The sequence below is a fragment of the Fusarium redolens genome, assembly GCF_020744475.1.
Source record: "Fusarium redolens strain MPI-CAGE-AT-0023 chromosome Unknown BKA55scaffold_1, whole genome shotgun sequence".
Lineage (NCBI taxonomy): Eukaryota > Fungi > Ascomycota > Sordariomycetes > Hypocreales > Nectriaceae > Fusarium > Fusarium redolens.
Window position 1 is genome coordinate 964,689 of NW_025763664.1, and position 16,859 is coordinate 981,547.

Genomic DNA, 16,859 nt, shown 5'->3' on the forward strand with positions numbered 1-16,859 from the left:
GTGGATCCGGGCTCTCTTGCGCCAAATGCAGCCGCGGGCGGTGAGCGCCTGATTATTTGGAGATTAGCGCGGTGGACAGTGCACGAGTCCCCTAGAAATGTCACCATGTATCCATAATTCAGGTACCATCAGTGATTGATAGATCCAATTCTCCGGCTTCAGATTAAATATTGGCAAGATTCGCTGTAGCTACAGTTGGAGCTGATTGAAGTTGCATTGAATTGTTGTAATTGGAACTAGATAAGAGTGAGTTCACGAGCAATTGGAAGAACTAACTTAGTTGAGCTCCACTGTCTTACCTGCCATCCAGCAACTTACAGTACAGGTGTTTCCTCTGAACCTGCACTGAAGCTCACTAAAACAGTTCAGTGCTTCAAACGTAATTGTTTTTTGCTTCTCGCATCATCATCGACTCTCCCTCAACAATTGACATCACTCCCTTGCTTACGGGTACTCCACTCTAATTACCTGTCTTGCCGACCGTTACCACAGAGAATGGTTCTCTTTCCTTGTTCTTACTTCTCTTGCCTTCATTAAGCGTTAGCCTGCGGGCACTATCACGTACCAGACTAACCTCATAGTCAACGCGGTGATGTTGATTTCAGGTTTGATCATCAAATTGACATCAAGGACAGTTTGAGAGAGCTACATTTCCCTCATTTGATCTCCTGCATGAGAACACATGGCCTAGGCTTGAAAGTGATATCACTTCTCGCCCATCTCATCTCGTCACCTTTCGCTTCCAGCACGTGCAGACGATAACCATGTGGTGACCGATAAGCGTAACACATACACGCATACCTGACCCAGTTCTACTGATCTCCCTTACATCTGCGGACCAGGGACCCTCTCACCCTACCCTGTCCTGTCAAGTCTGTCAAATCTGACTTGCTTGGGTTCTCCGCATCTCCATCGCTTCCCTGGCTATTTCTCATTATCGTCCCCTGCTTACAGATCCGACTCTTCCCCGGCACAATTGCGTATAAACGACAGCTTAGAGAGAAGCTCTACTCTGTCTTGACCAATTCGGGGCCGAGACTCTACAATGGGGATCAGAGTTTAGCTTGCATACCAGTCTTTCGTTTCAGCCACGGTGCCATCGCAACAATGTTGCTAAACAGGTCAAGGTGCTTACTGACTGACTATGATCACATCCAGTGATGCTTTGCGATCAGAGGAGCAGATCTAATTATTCCCGGATCATGCACCAGCACTAACTCGCCCGCCTTTTGAGGATCTAATCATCTCACTGACGCAAAACTGTCTATCCCATGGCGTCGACGAGTTCAATGCCCAGCCGCTATTTGCGCCCTTGTTGATAATGTCTTGGCACACTGGAACATCATGTCCAGTGTTGCTTACTTGTCTGGACGCACGCTAAGTGGAATTCAGTTGTCTTTCCTTACTGATGGTAGCTTCAAGTGAAAGTTCTGTCTTGGCGGGCATTCAGCTTCCCAGCCCTGCATAGTTGCCGTTCGCGGACAGTCGCTCGCGGCATTTTCCCGCTTGAGCTTTTTGTGAAAGCCGCGGGCATGTTCGCGTTCTCCAAGTGGAGATGTGATGTGATATGTAGAGATGCCACAACAGATTCCAGCAGCCTGCAACCCGAGATGGAGGTTACAATGCTCATGGGCAACACAGACAACTCCCTTCTTGTCCTCCCTTGCGATTCTTCCTTGGTTTCTTCGCCCAAGGATCAGCAGCCTCCAACCTTGAGGTCGAAAAGAGTCAAGGCCCATTAGAGCCGCTGTGCTTGGTGGTGGTCTATACGAACCTGTCCTGTCTTGTCTTGATTTGTTTTGCTTTTTCGCGGCGCGACCATTGCCTCCCCGACAACGCCACTCAGATTCCCACCCCATTCCTGTCGTAAGGGCGTGGCCGTTAGTTACATTCATCTCTTCCGCTACCAGTGCCAGTGCCAGTGCCAGTGCCAGTGCCAGTGCCAACGCCAGTCCCGATGCCAGTATCACGTTCTTGGTTACCTGGCCTGTGCTATGTGCAACTGCCACAGACCCCGCCCGTCCATTCTTTGACTTGCCCACTGTAGCCCAGTTTCTTGATTCCATCCCATGGCTGTCGACGTTTACAGTACGTACTTGTACATGGTCTCGTCGATCTAACGGACTAATAAGCCCCTGCCTCCCTCGATCGCCGGTGTCTCGCCCTGCATGTCCACTCCTAGCCACTCTTATATCCACTATTCCCTGATGACTTGCGATTAAGTTCCAGTCCGAGTCAAATCACATAAGTGTTGTCGTGCCCTTTGAGATCGCCCTCCTCTAAATGCCAAGGCAGTGAATCACGTTAATTCGTGGTCTCTTGTTGTTGTTAGGTCTTGTTCGTCCCTGCATCAGCCTCCATGTCTGTACTCGCTCCTCGGATTCCAGTGGCTATATACTTATACAGGCAAGATCCAAATTCCCGCGAGCCTTCACCATCGCCTTCGGCATCATCTACTCCTTCGAAAAGACGTTCAGTCTCGAGTATGACAGGCTTGCTACCGCTTGCATTGCCAACTCCCCGTTCAGGCACACCGAGTATTCTCGACGAAGAAGTCATCGACGACATGATGGATTGTTTTCCCGAGATGCTAGCCAGGGATCTGGAAAGATCGAGCTCAGTGTTCATGGCAAAGAACATGACTGCTGGTATGCCATCTGCTCCTGTATGGTTTGCAGAAGACCAGGCCAGTCGGGGCATAATGGGACCAAGTCGAATTATTACTTCCCCATATCAATCCGGATCCGTGCGAGTACAGAACTTGGGGTCGATAGAAGAACGACAGTCAATGGTGTCTTTTCTTGAACACCGCGGACATGGTATTGACGAAATTGAATCAGATGAGGAATCCGATGCATCATCAGAGTCCTCTGAAGCCATTGAGGTTCCTTCTATCAAGTTACGCGAGCAATCCATTGTCACAACAGCGACGTCTCTCACATCAGCTAGTGGAAACCCACCATCACCCAAAGATCTCTTGTCACCGACGCGAGGACAAGAGTATAGCTGGATTGACGTTGATTCTGACGACGATGATGAGCCTGAGCCTGAATTTCGGGAGCAGTTGGCTACCCCGAAAGAGACCGCTGCTTTATCACCGCGACCTCCTACACCACCAAACACAGAACCTACCTTTGATATCACTGTCATGATGGAGGCGCCCAGACCTCGCCTCCACAGAGCCTGCTCTTGCATTGATGAGTCTCCCAAACAGAACAAACACAAAAGGCAATTCTCAGTAAAATCTATGGACGCGCCAACTATTCCTCCCAGAAAAGCATCCCTCACAAGTGCGACAGATACATTGGACACAACTCCTCGGATCGTAATACCCAGCTTTGATTCGCGGATAAGCCCGGACAGTCAAGGTTACACCAAGCAGTCACCCTCTTACACCCAGCGCATTCGCGATGAGACCGACAACAACACAATCCTTCTCAAATCAGACTTTGGATCAATTGAGCTAGAAATCGAGGACGAAGACACATTCATGGATCACTACCCACCTCCCCCACCAATGTCACGACCTGATACAGTTTATATCGAACAAACTCCACCACCATCACCACTACCCACCGTCGAATCTTGGCTCGACGATTCGAATCCTCCTTGTCTTCCTCAAATTCCCGTTGACGACTTGGCCAAGGCCGTGCCACTGCCACCTGATATTATCGAAACACTGCGAGTCTCAATTGCTTGCTTTCCGGAAACAATGCTCTTGTCATCCAGCTTGACAACAGAAACAATCCGCGCATACTCAAAGAAAGTTCGGCAACCGTCAGTCGATGTTTGGTCTGAACCAGCTACCGACTCATCGACACTGCACCCACGAAAGTCAATCTGGAAGAAAGTTGTCTCACATGGTCGCGATTCAACTAGCACCAGACGTCAGCGGTTACACTCGTATGATAGCAACACACATTCGGGCGTCGCCGCATCTCCAGTGCCTTGGGCCCCGTTGCGGCATGTGTTTTCCGGCTGCTCAGATTACATCTGTGATGCCTTGTATGCGCACATCGTCGCCTACAACTACGTTTCACGACTTCCCCGCAACCAGCCATCAGGACAACGAGCGTCGACCTCCGACTCGAAACAGCAGGGTGAGAACATCCCCAAGAAGGCTGCGTCGCTTCTAGGACTAGGCACACCTCAGGTCAACCCCTCACCTAGTGTTGGTCGGTTCGCCAAGAAGTTCAGTGCTCCCCTGTCAGTCATGGGATTCGGCAACGAAGAGGCATCTACAGCAACTGTTCAAGACAATGCGACACGAAACATCGAATCAGGTCTTCTTCGTTGTATCTCCAGGCTAGTCGCTACGGCCAGGATGATCTCTGAAGGAGGTGCTGGGGAGGAGAGATTAATAGACACTGAGCCGCCCCAGGAGGTTGATATGATTTTTGTGAGGAGTATATGTGAGATCGTTAGATTATCAGAGGAGGCATGATGAAGCCTGGTTATTGAAGCAGCACAAACCTCCGGGGCATTGACCCGTTGCGTTCTTATCAGAAGCCTTCTTTTTTATGTTCATATATGGGAATGGTGTTAATGGTTGTATACCCTGATTCACAGGTTGGGACTTTTTACTTGGCCTGTGGACCAACGAACTCGAGATAATGGAGTCACGTCGACTCTGAATTGAAACATTACACTGCAATCTTACTTAGTACTCCTCTGCTATTGTCAGCCAAGTGACGTCTGACTGTTTCAGCTCTTCCACCAACGCATTCCCAGGAATCCATTCCCCCGTCTAACGTTGCACCGAGTCCATGGATACTGCTCGCCAAGACGTTGATCCCAGACCAAGGGATAAGAGGCTTTAAGCTATTGAGGATAACAAACTTGGGGATAATGAGGCTTTCGAACTACCAACAAACTACTCTAATATTTTAAAGTTCCCCGTACGGGCGCTGGTCCCTGATTATCTGAAGGGGGAGGTTATTCAGGCTGAGCTATGGCGTTTTAGATCGTAGAGCGCCCTAAAAACCAGATGGTTCCCGGAGCTAGGGGAGCTCTACTATCTTAGCTCGAATCGAAACTTATGGTAGCATTTCAGCTTTCGGGCCCGAGGCTTGCCGTGATTTGTAATGCGTGTCATGAGACGACGCCAAGAGATCTAGGGGTTGTGTGACACATGCCTAAGGGATTTGTGTTATTGTCGGAGAGTTTCAAAATCACGGACTATGGCTAATTCATCGATTATACAGCCAGAGGACCTTTATCGTCGCCAAAAAGCTCGTCGTACCAATTCACAGCGTGACCCGGCTTCTGACACACGGCGTCCCAGTCTATAGGCGTAAAGTTTGGTTTCAGGGGAGAAAACACGCGGGCTTTTCGCTGCTTATCTTCTTGCGGCGATTTATACTCGATCCTTTGCCCGTTGAGATCGATCTCTGCGAGTGCGGGAGGTGAGGGGGTTGGTTTGAGACGCTGGGTGATGAGATGACGGAGGTGAGGATAGTACCACATCTTGTGCCACCAGTTCTTAAGTCTGAATCCTTTAAGCCCGTTTATGTAGGCGTTATGATGGATTGCGATTGGAGTTGTGCCGAAGAAGAAGTCTGTGTAGAGGTGGATTGTACCCCAGTTTGTAGAAGAGAGGAGTTTATCTTTTATGCGTCGTAGTTCGGATGGTATACCATGAATGCGAACATCTCCTGGTACACCAGCTTTTTGAGATTCTTCGTGGATGTTGGTCTCATTGGAGAGGCTGACGAAATAACCGTCTTCTTCGGACGAACATGTTGGTGGTGCCGTTGTGAAGTTGTAGTCTAGACCGATACCGAATTCGAATCGTTTCCCAAGGACGGCAGCATCTGCGATATCACGAACTGTGCTACCGAGAGAACCTCTATCGTTGAAAGCAGCAGAGCCATTCCACGAAGATCCAAGATGTCTCATCCACTCGCGCCAAATCTCCTGGTCCCCAATGACCTCTCCAATAAGTGCCTGATCACTCCAAAGCTGACGACCCTTCATAGCCACTGTATCGACCTTTTCCTTGGATCTTTTGAGTGCATCTCTCAATCCTCCCATAGTACCCATGATAAGTCCACTATTGACACATCGTGGTCGAACCTTTTTGTACTTGCGCGCTGGATCGAAAGACCATGGGACTTTATCTGTGTCTTCTCCGTACATGTCTTTTGGCATAGGTGATTCAGGCCAGTGCTCATAGTGAGGATCAGACCCGGAATATGCATCGGGAAAACAATCTTTTGCTGTAGTGACGATGATATCCTGTCGAGGCGGTGATATAGGAAAGTCAGTGCCAATACCAATACTTTTCCACTGCTTGCGTATTCTAGCATCTGCTTCACTATTAAGACGATGATATCGTTCTAGTAGAACAGAAGGCGGAAGTTGAAACCACATATCATACGCATCAACCAAGACCGCAATATCATCCTCTCCTACATCGTCGCTTTTTGATTCAAGGAGTGTTTCGATGGCCCCTAGAAGACTTTCGAGTTTGGCGATGTGACTACCTGCAAAGTGCCATGCTGGTCGATTGTATTCGCGCTTCCAGTTTAGAAGAATGGGCATGGGATAACCCATTGCGACAGCGGACATTATGGTTTTGCAGAGGTTGATGTGAGGTGAGTCTGCGGGCATGAAGAGGCGCATACGACGGGATGAACTTGGGTTGGAGGATCGTTGAGGGACTGCAAGAGCTTGTAGCTCATTGACCGTGAGAGCTGATGTATCATGGTGACCGGAAATAATATGGCTTAGTGTTCGAGAAAACTGATGTTGTTAGTCGAGTTTGTGATGGTGAAGTTTGGTTGACTTACAAGTCCCGTATATGTTATCCATGAGACAAGGACGAATGTAAAGATGATGACTATCCATCTGAAGCTTTTTAGATATCGTGGGATGAACCATGATGGCTTCAACTGCGCCAGAACTGGTCGAGCTGACTGGGCAGATGGAAACGACGCATCTTCAGGGTCAGCATTTGGGACTCTTCTCATCCTGGAGGACGAGCGATGTGATATCGAAGACGAGGTCATTACAGAACACCTTGATCATGTTGATGGGAGTGGTACAATCATCTTTGACAATCGAATATGAAATATTATGAGATCCTCGTGACTACATGGTAAAGATCATCTACTCTGCTAGCTCTTCTCTTCAATCTCCTCATGATACTGTAGTTTATCTATCATGACTCTAGCCTCCAAACAATCCATCATGAACCCACTATTCGCCGCAGATCTTTAGCGTTCAATCAATACGCTACAGCCAATCACTCGACATCGTGCCCTTGAAAACAGCCCCACGTGGTCCAACAAGAGGCTCTTCATCAGCTTCCTCTTCCATCCAATCTTTGTACGTCATTTTACGCTGGTGATGAATTGATTCGTAACAAGATGCTCTATAATTCCCCGACAGGTCCTTATCCATCTTTAGGTATTAGAGACATGCGTCAGTTTTGGCTCTCTCGTATTTATCCGCGGTCTTTTGGGCTCCGTGAACCGTATTCGGCCAAAGGGTTAAATAAGCGTGCATTGCATGTGTGCAGTATTTATTGATTTCAGGCTGCTCAAGTATTGGTTGGTTTGTTCTTTGTTGAAAGCCTCTTTTTTTTTTTTGTTTTTTTGCTTCACCTTTTCTTTTTGACTCTTCCATGGAGGATTAGGTGATGGAGTTCAATATGGATGCTCAGAAGAGCTCTAGGCTGAGCGTGACGATGCTAACGTACCTCGGTTTTGCGATTCTCGGTAATTTGATTATGACTATGTCTTCACATGAAGCCTCAACTGACCACTTTCAGGCCTCGTGAATGCGATTGTGCCGTTCATCGTACATTCAGCAAATTACCTCATCATTCCATATCCACGATGGATCGTTCTTCTTATCGAGACTCTTCCAGCCTTGGCCACGAAACTATTAATGCCACATGTTCTTCATCGTATTCCTTACTGGATGCGTCCTCTCACCATCGGAGCAGGCTGGATCATTGTGGCTATCATCACAAACGTCACGCCGCCTAATATTGCACCGCCACTCCGAATCTTGACATCGGTTCTGGCATCGATATCCGCTGCTGCAATGGAGGTTTCGTTCTTGGGAATGTTACGGTACTACGGCCGTGTTGGACTCGCAGGATGGGGCGCTGGTGTTGGAGCCGGAGACGTATTCTGCGCCGTCTTACCCTTTGTCCTAACAGTCTGGCTGGAGTCCTTCTTACGGGACTTTATTGACTGCATTTATGCACTTACGGGCGCTATGCTCGTGGCATTCTTTGTCATTCTCCCAGGAGCACCTGTTAACTATCCCCATGCGCAACAGGAAGCGTCAAAGGTGGATGTGGAGGATGCTTCACTTCTAGCCCAGGATCCAGTCGAGCAGCTCTCACGTATGCTCAGCACGAGAAACCGACTTAACCTCACGAAAGCCATGATTCGACCATTCATGATGCCTTTATTTGGAGCATTTTATATTCAGGCTTTGGCGTACCCAGGAATCTCACGCGCTTTACCTCTTCCTGCGTCGTATACCTCGTTCTTCTCTTATTTCACCACATACGGCCTCGCTTTCCAACTCGGCAACTTTATCTCCCGAACGCACACGCTTTTCTTCCGACCCACTAGCACCAAAGCCGCTTTTACAATTATCGGGGCTTCGACCTTCATCTTGCTCGCCAACTCGATCTTTCTGGTCTTCTCAACAGAAGTCCTTGTGGGTCTACTGGCTTTCGGAGCTGGTATTGGAGGAGGAGCAGTTTATATGACTGTTTTCGACCGGCTGCTGCAAGACAAGTCTTTCGAGTCGGGGGTCAACTTGGAGTTTGGTCTTCAGGTGGTGGGTGTTGGCGAGACTTCTGGTGTTATTGTTGGTGGGTTGCTGGGCGTGATGCTCGAAAGTCTGATGTGTGGAGGCACATTTACAACCACAAAAAGATGGTGCCATACCGGTCATTGATGAGTGTAAACACGGATGATAGAGACGGCCTGGATAGTAAGATTTATGACTAAATGAACAATTGAATTCGATTAAGAAAATTACACTCGACTTACAGCCATCCCGATTTGGGCTAAAATCATGATCATCCTATCAAGCCCTTTCAAATTATAGTTAATGTCAAAAAGAAATATTACCTGAGTATATAGAATTTCATGAGACATACTCCGTACTGTTCGTTTCGTTCAAGTAGAGCATTCTTGAACCTCATTCGTCAGCTTGATCTATACCCATGAGGGGACTAGCCATAAGCACAGCCACCTCACTATACCCCAGGCTTCAGCTTTAACCATTAACTCTTACACCAGCTCATCAACCCATTCTTCATTTTTCCAGAAAAGCAAAGCAGTTTATCTCATGACACTCATCCATTGCCATTGTTCCTTAACACAGCCATCTTTACCCTTACCAACTGACATTCTTCGCCATCATGATGAAACGAAGGACTCACAACAAGTCTCGACATGGCTGTCGAAACTGCAAAAAACGCCATGTAAAGGTACATACTCTAATCCCATCTCATAATATATCACTAATACCCTTAGTGTGACGAAGGAGGTCCTCCCTGTACCAACTGTCTAGCCCGCAATCTCGAAGGCTGCTCATATCTCACCGAGCCACCAACCCAACTCCCAGCAACAGAGACCAGACGCAGAATAGAACTTGAACTCATGCATCGCTGGACATCATCAAGTTATAAAAGCCTGGCAAGCATCCCAGAAGATAACCAATGGCTGCAAGAAGATATGGCTCGCTGGGCTCTTAAGCATGAGTATCTCTTACAGGGCATGTTTGCCTTCTCAGCTCTCGAAGTTGCGCTTTGCGGTGGTGCCGTGGTGGTTGAAGAAGATTATACTACTTACTATGCTAAGCTGGCAGTGGAATACTACGACAAAGCGAGTCGTTCATTCAGAGCACAGCTTGAGAACGTAAATTCTGAGAATGCCCAGAAGATCTTCATGTTCTCATTCCTCGCTGTTGCTGTGAACATGGCTCTGGGCCAATGCAGTGCCTTTGAAGAACTTCATGAGGGTGTTCTTGAACGTATGGTGGCATTATGGGAGCTCCTCATGGGAAATGCCTCTATCGCCAATCAGCACTTCGACACTTTGATATCAGGAGCTTTATCACGATCCACAGAGGCTTTGATGCTAAGAACACAACTTCAGACCGAAACGCCCACATCATTGAGCAAAGAAACTGAGGAATCTCTGGAAAGTCTGAGCGTTATCATCAACAAAGCCTGCGAAACACCTTCTGGTTCAACTCCAAACGACCAGTCCGAAGCCAGCGTCCGAATCAGCTCATACCGCGCTAGCTTCTCCGCCATTCAAACGTGTTTCGTACAAGACTCCAAAGACATCTTCAAAGGAATGGCGATAGGATTTCCAGCGCTTGCAGGACGAGACTTTGGGCTAGCGCTCAAGAGTTCAGATCCGGTGGCTTTACTTCTGATGGTGTTCTGGGGGGTGCAGCTTGACACATTAGGCAAGATCGCTTGGTGGGTTGGTACCTTTGGTAAGAAGATGGTGGACGAAGTCTCAGAGATGTTGTGGGAACCTGAGCCTGAGTTTGAGATTATGGATATGTCGGAGTGGAGAGAGTGTATTACTTGGGCGAGGGCGGAGGTTGGTCTAGCACCCATCGTCGAGACTACAGAGGAGCCATGATTTAAGGATGCATTTTGTACAATATGTGTAAAACTGCACGGTGTGAGGTTTGGATACGGACTCACCACTTATTTGGCTTGTTTAAAGGCCACACATATGCCCAACTCAGTCTACTAGGCTTTTGTTTTATTGAGCGGCGTTCAGGTCTAAACCAGTATTACAGCAGAACCAATTGGTCTCCGATAATCCAAGCTTGCGCTGTTTCCTGTCTCTTTTCTGGTGCTTATGTGCCCCCCCTTAATCAAATCGGCAATGTTTGCCTGGTATCTTAGTCTATTTTCCCCTTATTCCTTACCCCATCGTGAGGTCTCGTCGCCCTCCTTCCATTCACGCTCGACATATCCAAGCTCTTTCTTGACCTTTTCGACAGTATCCTTGTCGCCAGTGTTCTTTCCAATGTTGTCACTATAACAAATTAGTCAAGACTATCGTCAGTCCAGATACAAAGCACTCACCTGATCTTGACAGCTGGGCGGCCTGCCGCTGAGCTGATTTTGATGACAATGTTCAAAGGCACAGACTTGGTGCCAGTCGTGAGGTGGACAAAGTCATTGGTAAGGTATGTTCCCACACCAAATGTTGGTTGGAAGCCAAGGTCCTCGGCAATCTTCTTATACTCAAGACACCTTTCAATGTTCAGTGAGTCAGAGAAGACAATGAGCTTCTTGTCGGTGATGCCCTGCTTATCGTAGAACTCTCTCATCCACTTGGTGTATTCTGCAGGGTCGCCAGAATCTTGACGAATACCAGCGAAGGTCTCGGCGTATGTCTTGATAGTTCCATCAGCCTTCTTGAAAGTCTCTGCTGGGAATCCACCCTCGATAGGTTGCACGGGCTGAGTGAATGCTCGCAGAAATTCTTGGGTTCCGAATGTGTCGGTCAAAGCAATACCGAGCTTGTTGCCGAAACAAGCTACCCAGTGTCGCAGCGCGACCTCGGTGGCTGACTTGTAGTCACCGATAATAGCGGCAACACCCATGAACCACTCGTGAGCGACAGTTCCTACAGGGGGGATATTGAAGCGCATAGCCAGATGAACGTTACTGGTTCCAGAGAGCTTGCCAGGGAATCCCTTCTTCTCAGCTTCCTTGGAAGCTTGTACTAGCCCTCTGAATACGAGGGCTTGGGTGTGGTAGTCGCGGCGTCTTCGTGTGCCGAATTCGGACGTGATGCATCCTGCCTCCAACAGCTTGAGTCCCTTCTCAAATGCCTGCTTTTCTTGGCCCTCATAGTTCCAGTCTGTGTCCATAAACTTGAAGTACGCCTCGGATGTCAGCGCAAGCATGGGAATTTCGTAGAGAATGGTGTCGACCCAAGTGCCCTTGATCTGGATATCGACGTCGCCGACAATTGAGTCATCTCCATTATCCTCGCCGACAGGAGTGAAGGTGGCGACAACTTGTTCTCGGGGGCTGAGGCGGAACTCCTTGAGGAAGTTGAGGTAATCATCAGAGAGGTAGTCGCAGTGCTTCTTGAGGAAAAGGTATTCGTCGGTAGAAAGAGAAATGTTTCCGAGCTCTGTCCATCAAGGTTAGTCTGAGACTTGGAGGCGTAGACCACCAAAAGCCGCGCTTCTTACTTCGGATTTGCTCTTCGAGCCACTTGAAGGCGGTTCGCGACAGCTTCTTGTCTGGAGTTCGGTTGGTGTAGGCGTATGTCACAGGTACATCTTTGAAGAACTTGAAGACGGCGCATTGCATCGTCAACTTGTACAGATCAGTGTCCAGGAAGGAGATGACGCCCTCAGGAAACGGCGAGGAGCTGTTGAAATCCATGACGGAGTTTGGAGGTGTAGCTATGGCGAAGTCGAACTCGGGAAAGGAATTCTTTCTTTTTATAGTTGGGACTTATAGAATTCGGGGACTAGAGTTCGGGGATGCGGAAGTAAATCGAGGAAGTCGTGAATAACGCGGCTCGGAAGTACGTGGGTTAACGATGAGGACGATACTGAAAAGACAGGACCAGATACGACTTTTACTTTGTCGTTGGACTGTATCTTATGACGTTTGCGAATTTGCGACGTTCCGTTGAGTCATGAAAAGAGGTCTAAAAACGACGAAAATGTGACGCATTCAGAAGAGATCTAGAATAGCACGAACGAACCCGCAGAAGAAGGGAAGCAGAGGGGCACGCTCTGAGGGAAGGTGAGGGGTTGGTCGCGGCTACCATAGTGGATTATGGAGGGGCACTAAGAGCGCTATGACCACACCTTATTTTCTTTGCAAAGAAAAAAAAATTTGGACAGGTTCGCGAGGCTAGCATTTTTCTTCCTGAACTGGATCTCTACGCCTGGCTACGCGGCGTCAGTTTAGCATATCTATTTCTATTCGCGCAACAATTCCGAACCGATTCTCGCATTTCGGCGAGTTAATACCTAATTTCGAATTATCACGCGACTGAGGAGTCTTTTTGGAGCCCAGAAACCGCTGTCACAATGGATATCCATCGATGTCGATTCGTTCCATACAAACCTTCAGCCATCAACGCCATTGCTTTCTCACACCCCAAGACGCGCTCAGCGGTACAGGCTAATCTTGCGCGACTCGCTATTGGACGAGCCAACGGCGACATCGAAATCTGGAACCCTACGAATGGCTCTTGGAACCAGGAGCTCATCATTCCAGGCGGTAAAGATCGAAGCGTTGATGGACTTGTCTGGGTCAACGAGCCTGATCAGGACCTTGGCGATGGGCGCGTTGTCGCTGGAAAGTCCCGACTGTTCAGCATAGGTTATACATCCACAGTCACCGAATGGGATCTCGAGACAGGAAGGCCAAAGAGACACGCTAGCGGTCAACATGGTGATATCTGGTGCATGGCTGCTCAGCCTGTTGGATCCGACAAGGTTACACTTGGCGCCGACTCTCAAGATTCCACCAAGCTTATCGCTGGTACAATCGATGGCGAGCTTGTCATGTACTCGATCGAGGACGATGATCTTCGATTCCAGCGAGTTATCCTGCGATCGCCTACCAAGAAGGCTCAGATGGTCAGCATTACTTTCCAGTCGCGCAAGGTCGCCATCGTCGGCTGCTCCGATAGCACAATTCGAGCGTACGATATCACAAAGGGCCACATGCTGCGTAGGATGACACTGGGCTCCGATCTCATTGGTGGCTCCAAAGACATCATTGTCTGGTCTGTCAAATGTCTGCCAAACGGCAACATTGTCTCAGGCGATTCAACTGGTCAAGTTTGCATCTGGGATGGCAAGACATACACACAATCACAGCGCATTCAAAGCCACAAGCAAGATGTTTTGAGTCTGGCGACAAGTGCTGACGGCACAGCTATCCTTAGCGGAGGCATGGACCGTCGAACAATCCTTTACAAGCAGAACAGTGGTGCTGGATCACGATGGGCCAAGGTCTGGGGACGAAGGTACCACGACCACGATGTCAAATCTATGGCATCTTTTGAGAGTGGTAGAATCAGTGTTATTGTCTCAGGAGGTTAGACAAGCCTTCTTCATCACTAAACTATAGCTAACTCGGATACAGGACCTGATGCTAACCCCGTTGTGGTTCCTCTGAAGGAGATGGGACGCGAAAACCACCGCATGATGTCCAGCTTGCCTCAACAGGCTCCTCTATTGAGTGCGCCCAAGGCTCGATTTGTTGTCAGCTGGTGGGACAGAGAGGTTCATATTTGGCTTCTCCGAAAATCAGCCAGCGACATGTTCAACAGCGCAGGCGAGGAAGTCGACATTAACCAGAACCGCAAACTTATCAAGACTATTGTTGTCAAGGGAGATTCGAACATCACTTCAGCGACTATCGATGATGAGGGTTCACTCCTGATTGTTGCTACTGCTATCGACGTCAAGGCTTTCAGATTAGAACACCAAGATCCTGTCAAGCCTTCGGACGTCAAGGTCTCTTCCTCTGAGCTCCCCTCGAAGCTTGCAGGTGTGGGCGCCATTAAGGTACAGCTCTCACCTAACGCACAATGGCTCTGCGCGATTCAGGAAGGCTCTCGCGTTGTCATGGGCGCCCTCGATCCCGTCAGCCCCAGAACCTCTCTCATCTTCTCACCACGCGTACAAAGACTCACACGCTTACGACGACAAATTCCACGCTATATCCTCAATGGAGGTCTTGGCAGTTACGACAGGACCATTACACGGATCGCTTTCTCTCCAGACTCCAAGATGCTCGCTACATCTGACATCGCGGGCTACATCGACACCTGGATTCTGAGCGACGGTGAGAAGACTAAGTCAGAGGATGACGCGTCCTCGTCAAGTGAGAGTGACTCTTCAGACGAAGAAGAGGAGCAATCATCGCAGAGCATTGAGAAGTGGGTTCGTAACCCTGGTGCCAAACTACTGCCCAAACTTCCTTCTGCAGCTACGGTTCTGTCATTCTCAGCCGACGTCCCTCGGACCAAGATCTCTCCTAGAGCTTCGCCTGATGGAATAAATGGCTCATCTGATCATGTGGACGACTACACCCTCCTCGCGATCACCTCTTCGTGGAACCTGCTTACCTTCCACCCTCTTCAAGGTTCTCTCACCCCCTGGTCTCGACGTCATGTCCGAAAGGACCTACCCGCCCCCGTGCAGGATCTCCTCGACCTTGCCAAGGGTGTCTTCTGGCAAGGCTCTCGTGCCTGGATCTACGGCGTCTCGTTCCTCCTCATGCTCGACTTGGCTCAAGACCTTCCTAAGCCTGTAGATGGCGAGATTAGTGAATCCACGGCCCCAGGTAAGCAGAGCCTTAAGCGCAAGAGAACAGGTCCCTCTACCGGAGCAGGAGGCAGAATGGAGCAAGGTGCCATCGCACCCTCGCAAGTTCGCAAGCATACAGCTGGTCAGTGGGAGGACATCGACATGGAGGATGCCCCTCGACCCGAGGACGCCAATAGCGACGATGAAGCGGATCAGCCTGAAGGTGAACTCGCCCAGCTACGGAACCGCCGTGAAGTGGGCAAAGATCTCGAGGTTGCCGAGACTGGCGGTGAACGCAAGAGCTGGTGGATGACTTTCAAGTACAGACCCATCTTCGGCGTCGTCCCTCTCAGCACCGCAGACCAGCCCCTCGAGATTGCCCTGGTGGAGAGACCAACATGGGATGTGGACATGCCTGAGAGCTACTTCAGCGTTGAGCAGTGGAGGAAGTAATTGAGTACGAAAATGTAGATATACGGCGTGTGTGATAAGTTCATGGATCGTGAAGAGGCATGTTGAGCATAGTTGCAAGGATGATGGTTGTCAAAAGGGTCTGGACTCAAAAAGTATGATCCTAGTTTGTAGATTTGGATGTTTATACTGGCTACATAGACTAGCATACGGGCTATCGAATCAAAATTTTGAGATATCGGGTTTCTATTGCATACGTACACCCATGTCTGGGTTGTGACCATGAAAAGATTTTGTCATTTCACGACGTCAACTATCGGGAGCTACCGTCTCATAGATGGGTAGCGTCTGGGGTTTGAGGTCCCTGCTTCTGTCGTCCAGTCTCTGTTTCAAAAGGCTGAACATGTCTCGCGTATCGGGAGTGTCATGTATCAGACGAACCTCAAGTCCATAGGGAGTTACGAGAACACTTACAAGATGAGTGATTTCCTGACTTACAAGCTGAGAATTCTAGACTTACACGACTAGAAGCAAGGGTCCGAATCAAGGAATAAGATCCCGCGGGTTTATACACTAGACTGTTGCACAACTTACCGAAATCGTCTAAATATTATTAAAGAGGCCCCATTGCTCGCCCATAGAACGCGCGTCCTGGGCATCAGGAGGACCAAGAACGTTAGCCTGACCAATTTGAGCCTGTTGCCGGAATAGCTTCATGTAAGAGAGACCATGTCAAGGCATGTGTAAGTGTGTCAAAGTGGATGGAGGGTTCCATCCGTGAAGTGGCAGACAGATGAGATGACAGGATGGTTCATGACATGGTTCGCGTGGATTCGATTGTGAAGTGTATTCCAACATCCCTGAATCCTAAACCTCATGAGAAACCCACACGACTCATACTTCTGATGAATCACTGGCTGCTTAATTGTAATTATGGGTAGTTCTCAAGGGATACGTATCGACAACGGGTAATCCCTAGTCCTGGCTTCGTCATGCTTAAGTATTGAGTTGCCGAGAAGAGAAAGAACTTGGAAAACACATCAAATCTGAGTTGATCCCAGGGAAGATCCGAGAGAATTGCCAATGAGATTGTCGAACAAACGATGACTGATTGACATCAAGAACGCCCTGTGAACGTTGAAGCG

At 48.9% G+C, this 16,859-nt stretch overlaps 7 protein-coding genes across 7 annotated transcripts; 4 read left to right on the forward strand and 3 right to left on the reverse strand.

Moving 5' to 3' along the window:
* Positions 1-963: 963 nt before the first annotated feature.
* Positions 964-2,251, reverse strand: BKA55DRAFT_4306 (uncharacterized protein). The gene has a single exon (XM_046186052.1). The coding sequence runs from the start codon at positions 2,064-2,066 to the stop codon at positions 1,389-1,391; it is 678 nt and encodes a 225-aa protein (XP_046056051.1). The 5' UTR covers positions 2,067-2,251; the 3' UTR covers positions 964-1,388.
* BKA55DRAFT_548187 (uncharacterized protein) lies at positions 1,922-4,649 on the forward strand. The gene has a single exon (XM_046191100.1). The coding sequence runs from the start codon at positions 2,360-2,362 to the stop codon at positions 4,442-4,444; it is 2,085 nt and encodes a 694-aa protein (XP_046056052.1). The 5' UTR covers positions 1,922-2,359; the 3' UTR covers positions 4,445-4,649.
* Positions 4,650-5,196: 547 nt separating this feature from the next.
* Positions 5,197-7,010, reverse strand: BKA55DRAFT_588058 (uncharacterized protein; the record flags this gene model as incomplete). The annotated part of the gene is made up of 3 exons (XM_046194737.1): positions 5,197-6,485; positions 6,519-6,744; positions 6,792-7,010. 3 exons carry the CDS (start codon positions 7,008-7,010, stop codon positions 5,197-5,199), a joined length of 1,734 nt encoding a protein of 577 aa, XP_046056053.1.
* A 291-nt stretch (positions 7,011-7,301) lies between these two features.
* Positions 7,302-9,078, forward strand: BKA55DRAFT_548193 (batten's disease protein Cln3). The gene is made up of 2 exons (XM_046191101.1): positions 7,302-7,721; positions 7,775-9,078. The coding sequence occupies exons 1-2, from the start codon at positions 7,643-7,645 to the stop codon at positions 8,923-8,925; spliced, it is 1,230 nt and encodes a 409-aa protein (XP_046056054.1). The 5' UTR covers positions 7,302-7,642; the 3' UTR covers positions 8,926-9,078.
* A 316-nt stretch (positions 9,079-9,394) lies between these two features.
* BKA55DRAFT_588059 (uncharacterized protein) lies at positions 9,395-10,634 on the forward strand (the record flags this gene model as incomplete). Its single annotated transcript, XM_046194738.1, has 2 exons — positions 9,395-9,463; positions 9,510-10,634. The coding sequence occupies 2 exons, from the start codon at positions 9,395-9,397 to the stop codon at positions 10,632-10,634; spliced, it is 1,194 nt and encodes a 397-aa protein (XP_046056055.1).
* Positions 10,635-10,737: 103 nt separating this feature from the next.
* On the reverse strand, positions 10,738-12,778 carry BKA55DRAFT_548196 (Quinolinate phosphoribosyl transferase). The gene is made up of 3 exons (XM_046191102.1): positions 12,214-12,778; positions 11,090-12,152; positions 10,738-11,039 (listed from the first exon to the last, which is right to left on the reverse strand). The coding sequence occupies exons 1-3, from the start codon at positions 12,407-12,409 to the stop codon at positions 10,919-10,921; spliced, it is 1,380 nt and encodes a 459-aa protein (XP_046056056.1). The 5' UTR covers positions 12,410-12,778; the 3' UTR covers positions 10,738-10,918.
* A 98-nt stretch (positions 12,779-12,876) lies between these two features.
* BKA55DRAFT_548197 (WD40-repeat-containing domain protein) lies at positions 12,877-15,947 on the forward strand. Its single transcript, XM_046191103.1, has 2 exons — positions 12,877-14,086; positions 14,135-15,947. The coding sequence occupies exons 1-2, from the start codon at positions 13,069-13,071 to the stop codon at positions 15,754-15,756; spliced, it is 2,640 nt and encodes an 879-aa protein (XP_046056057.1). The 5' UTR covers positions 12,877-13,068; the 3' UTR covers positions 15,757-15,947.
* The last annotated feature ends 912 nt before the right edge of the window (positions 15,948-16,859 follow it).

Coding starts and splice junctions, on each gene's coding strand:
- BKA55DRAFT_4306 (XM_046186052.1), bottom strand. CDS start 2,066: ATGGAATCAAGAAACTGGGCTACAGTGGGCAAGTCAAAGAATGGACGG.
- BKA55DRAFT_548187 (XM_046191100.1), top strand. CDS start 2,360: ATGTCTGTACTCGCTCCTCGGATTCCAGTGGCTATATACTTATACAGG.
- BKA55DRAFT_548193 (XM_046191101.1), top strand. CDS start 7,643: ATGGAGTTCAATATGGATGCTCAGAAGAGCTCTAGGCTGAGCGTGACG. Junction 7,722..7,774: donor CCTCGGTTTTGCGATTCTCG/GTAATTTGATTA, acceptor GACCACTTTCAG/GCCTCGTGAATGCGATTGTG.
- BKA55DRAFT_548196 (XM_046191102.1), bottom strand. CDS start 12,409: ATGGATTTCAACAGCTCCTCGCCGTTTCCTGAGGGCGTCATCTCCTTC. Junction 12,153..12,213: donor GCTCGAAGAGCAAATCCGAA/GTAAGAAGCGCG, acceptor CTTGATGGACAG/AGCTCGGAAACATTTCTCTT. Junction 11,040..11,089: donor CGCCCAGCTGTCAAGATCAG/GTGAGTGCTTTG, acceptor AATTTGTTATAG/TGACAACATTGGAAAGAACA.
- BKA55DRAFT_548197 (XM_046191103.1), top strand. CDS start 13,069: ATGGATATCCATCGATGTCGATTCGTTCCATACAAACCTTCAGCCATC. Junction 14,087..14,134: donor CAGTGTTATTGTCTCAGGAG/GTTAGACAAGCC, acceptor ACTCGGATACAG/GACCTGATGCTAACCCCGTT.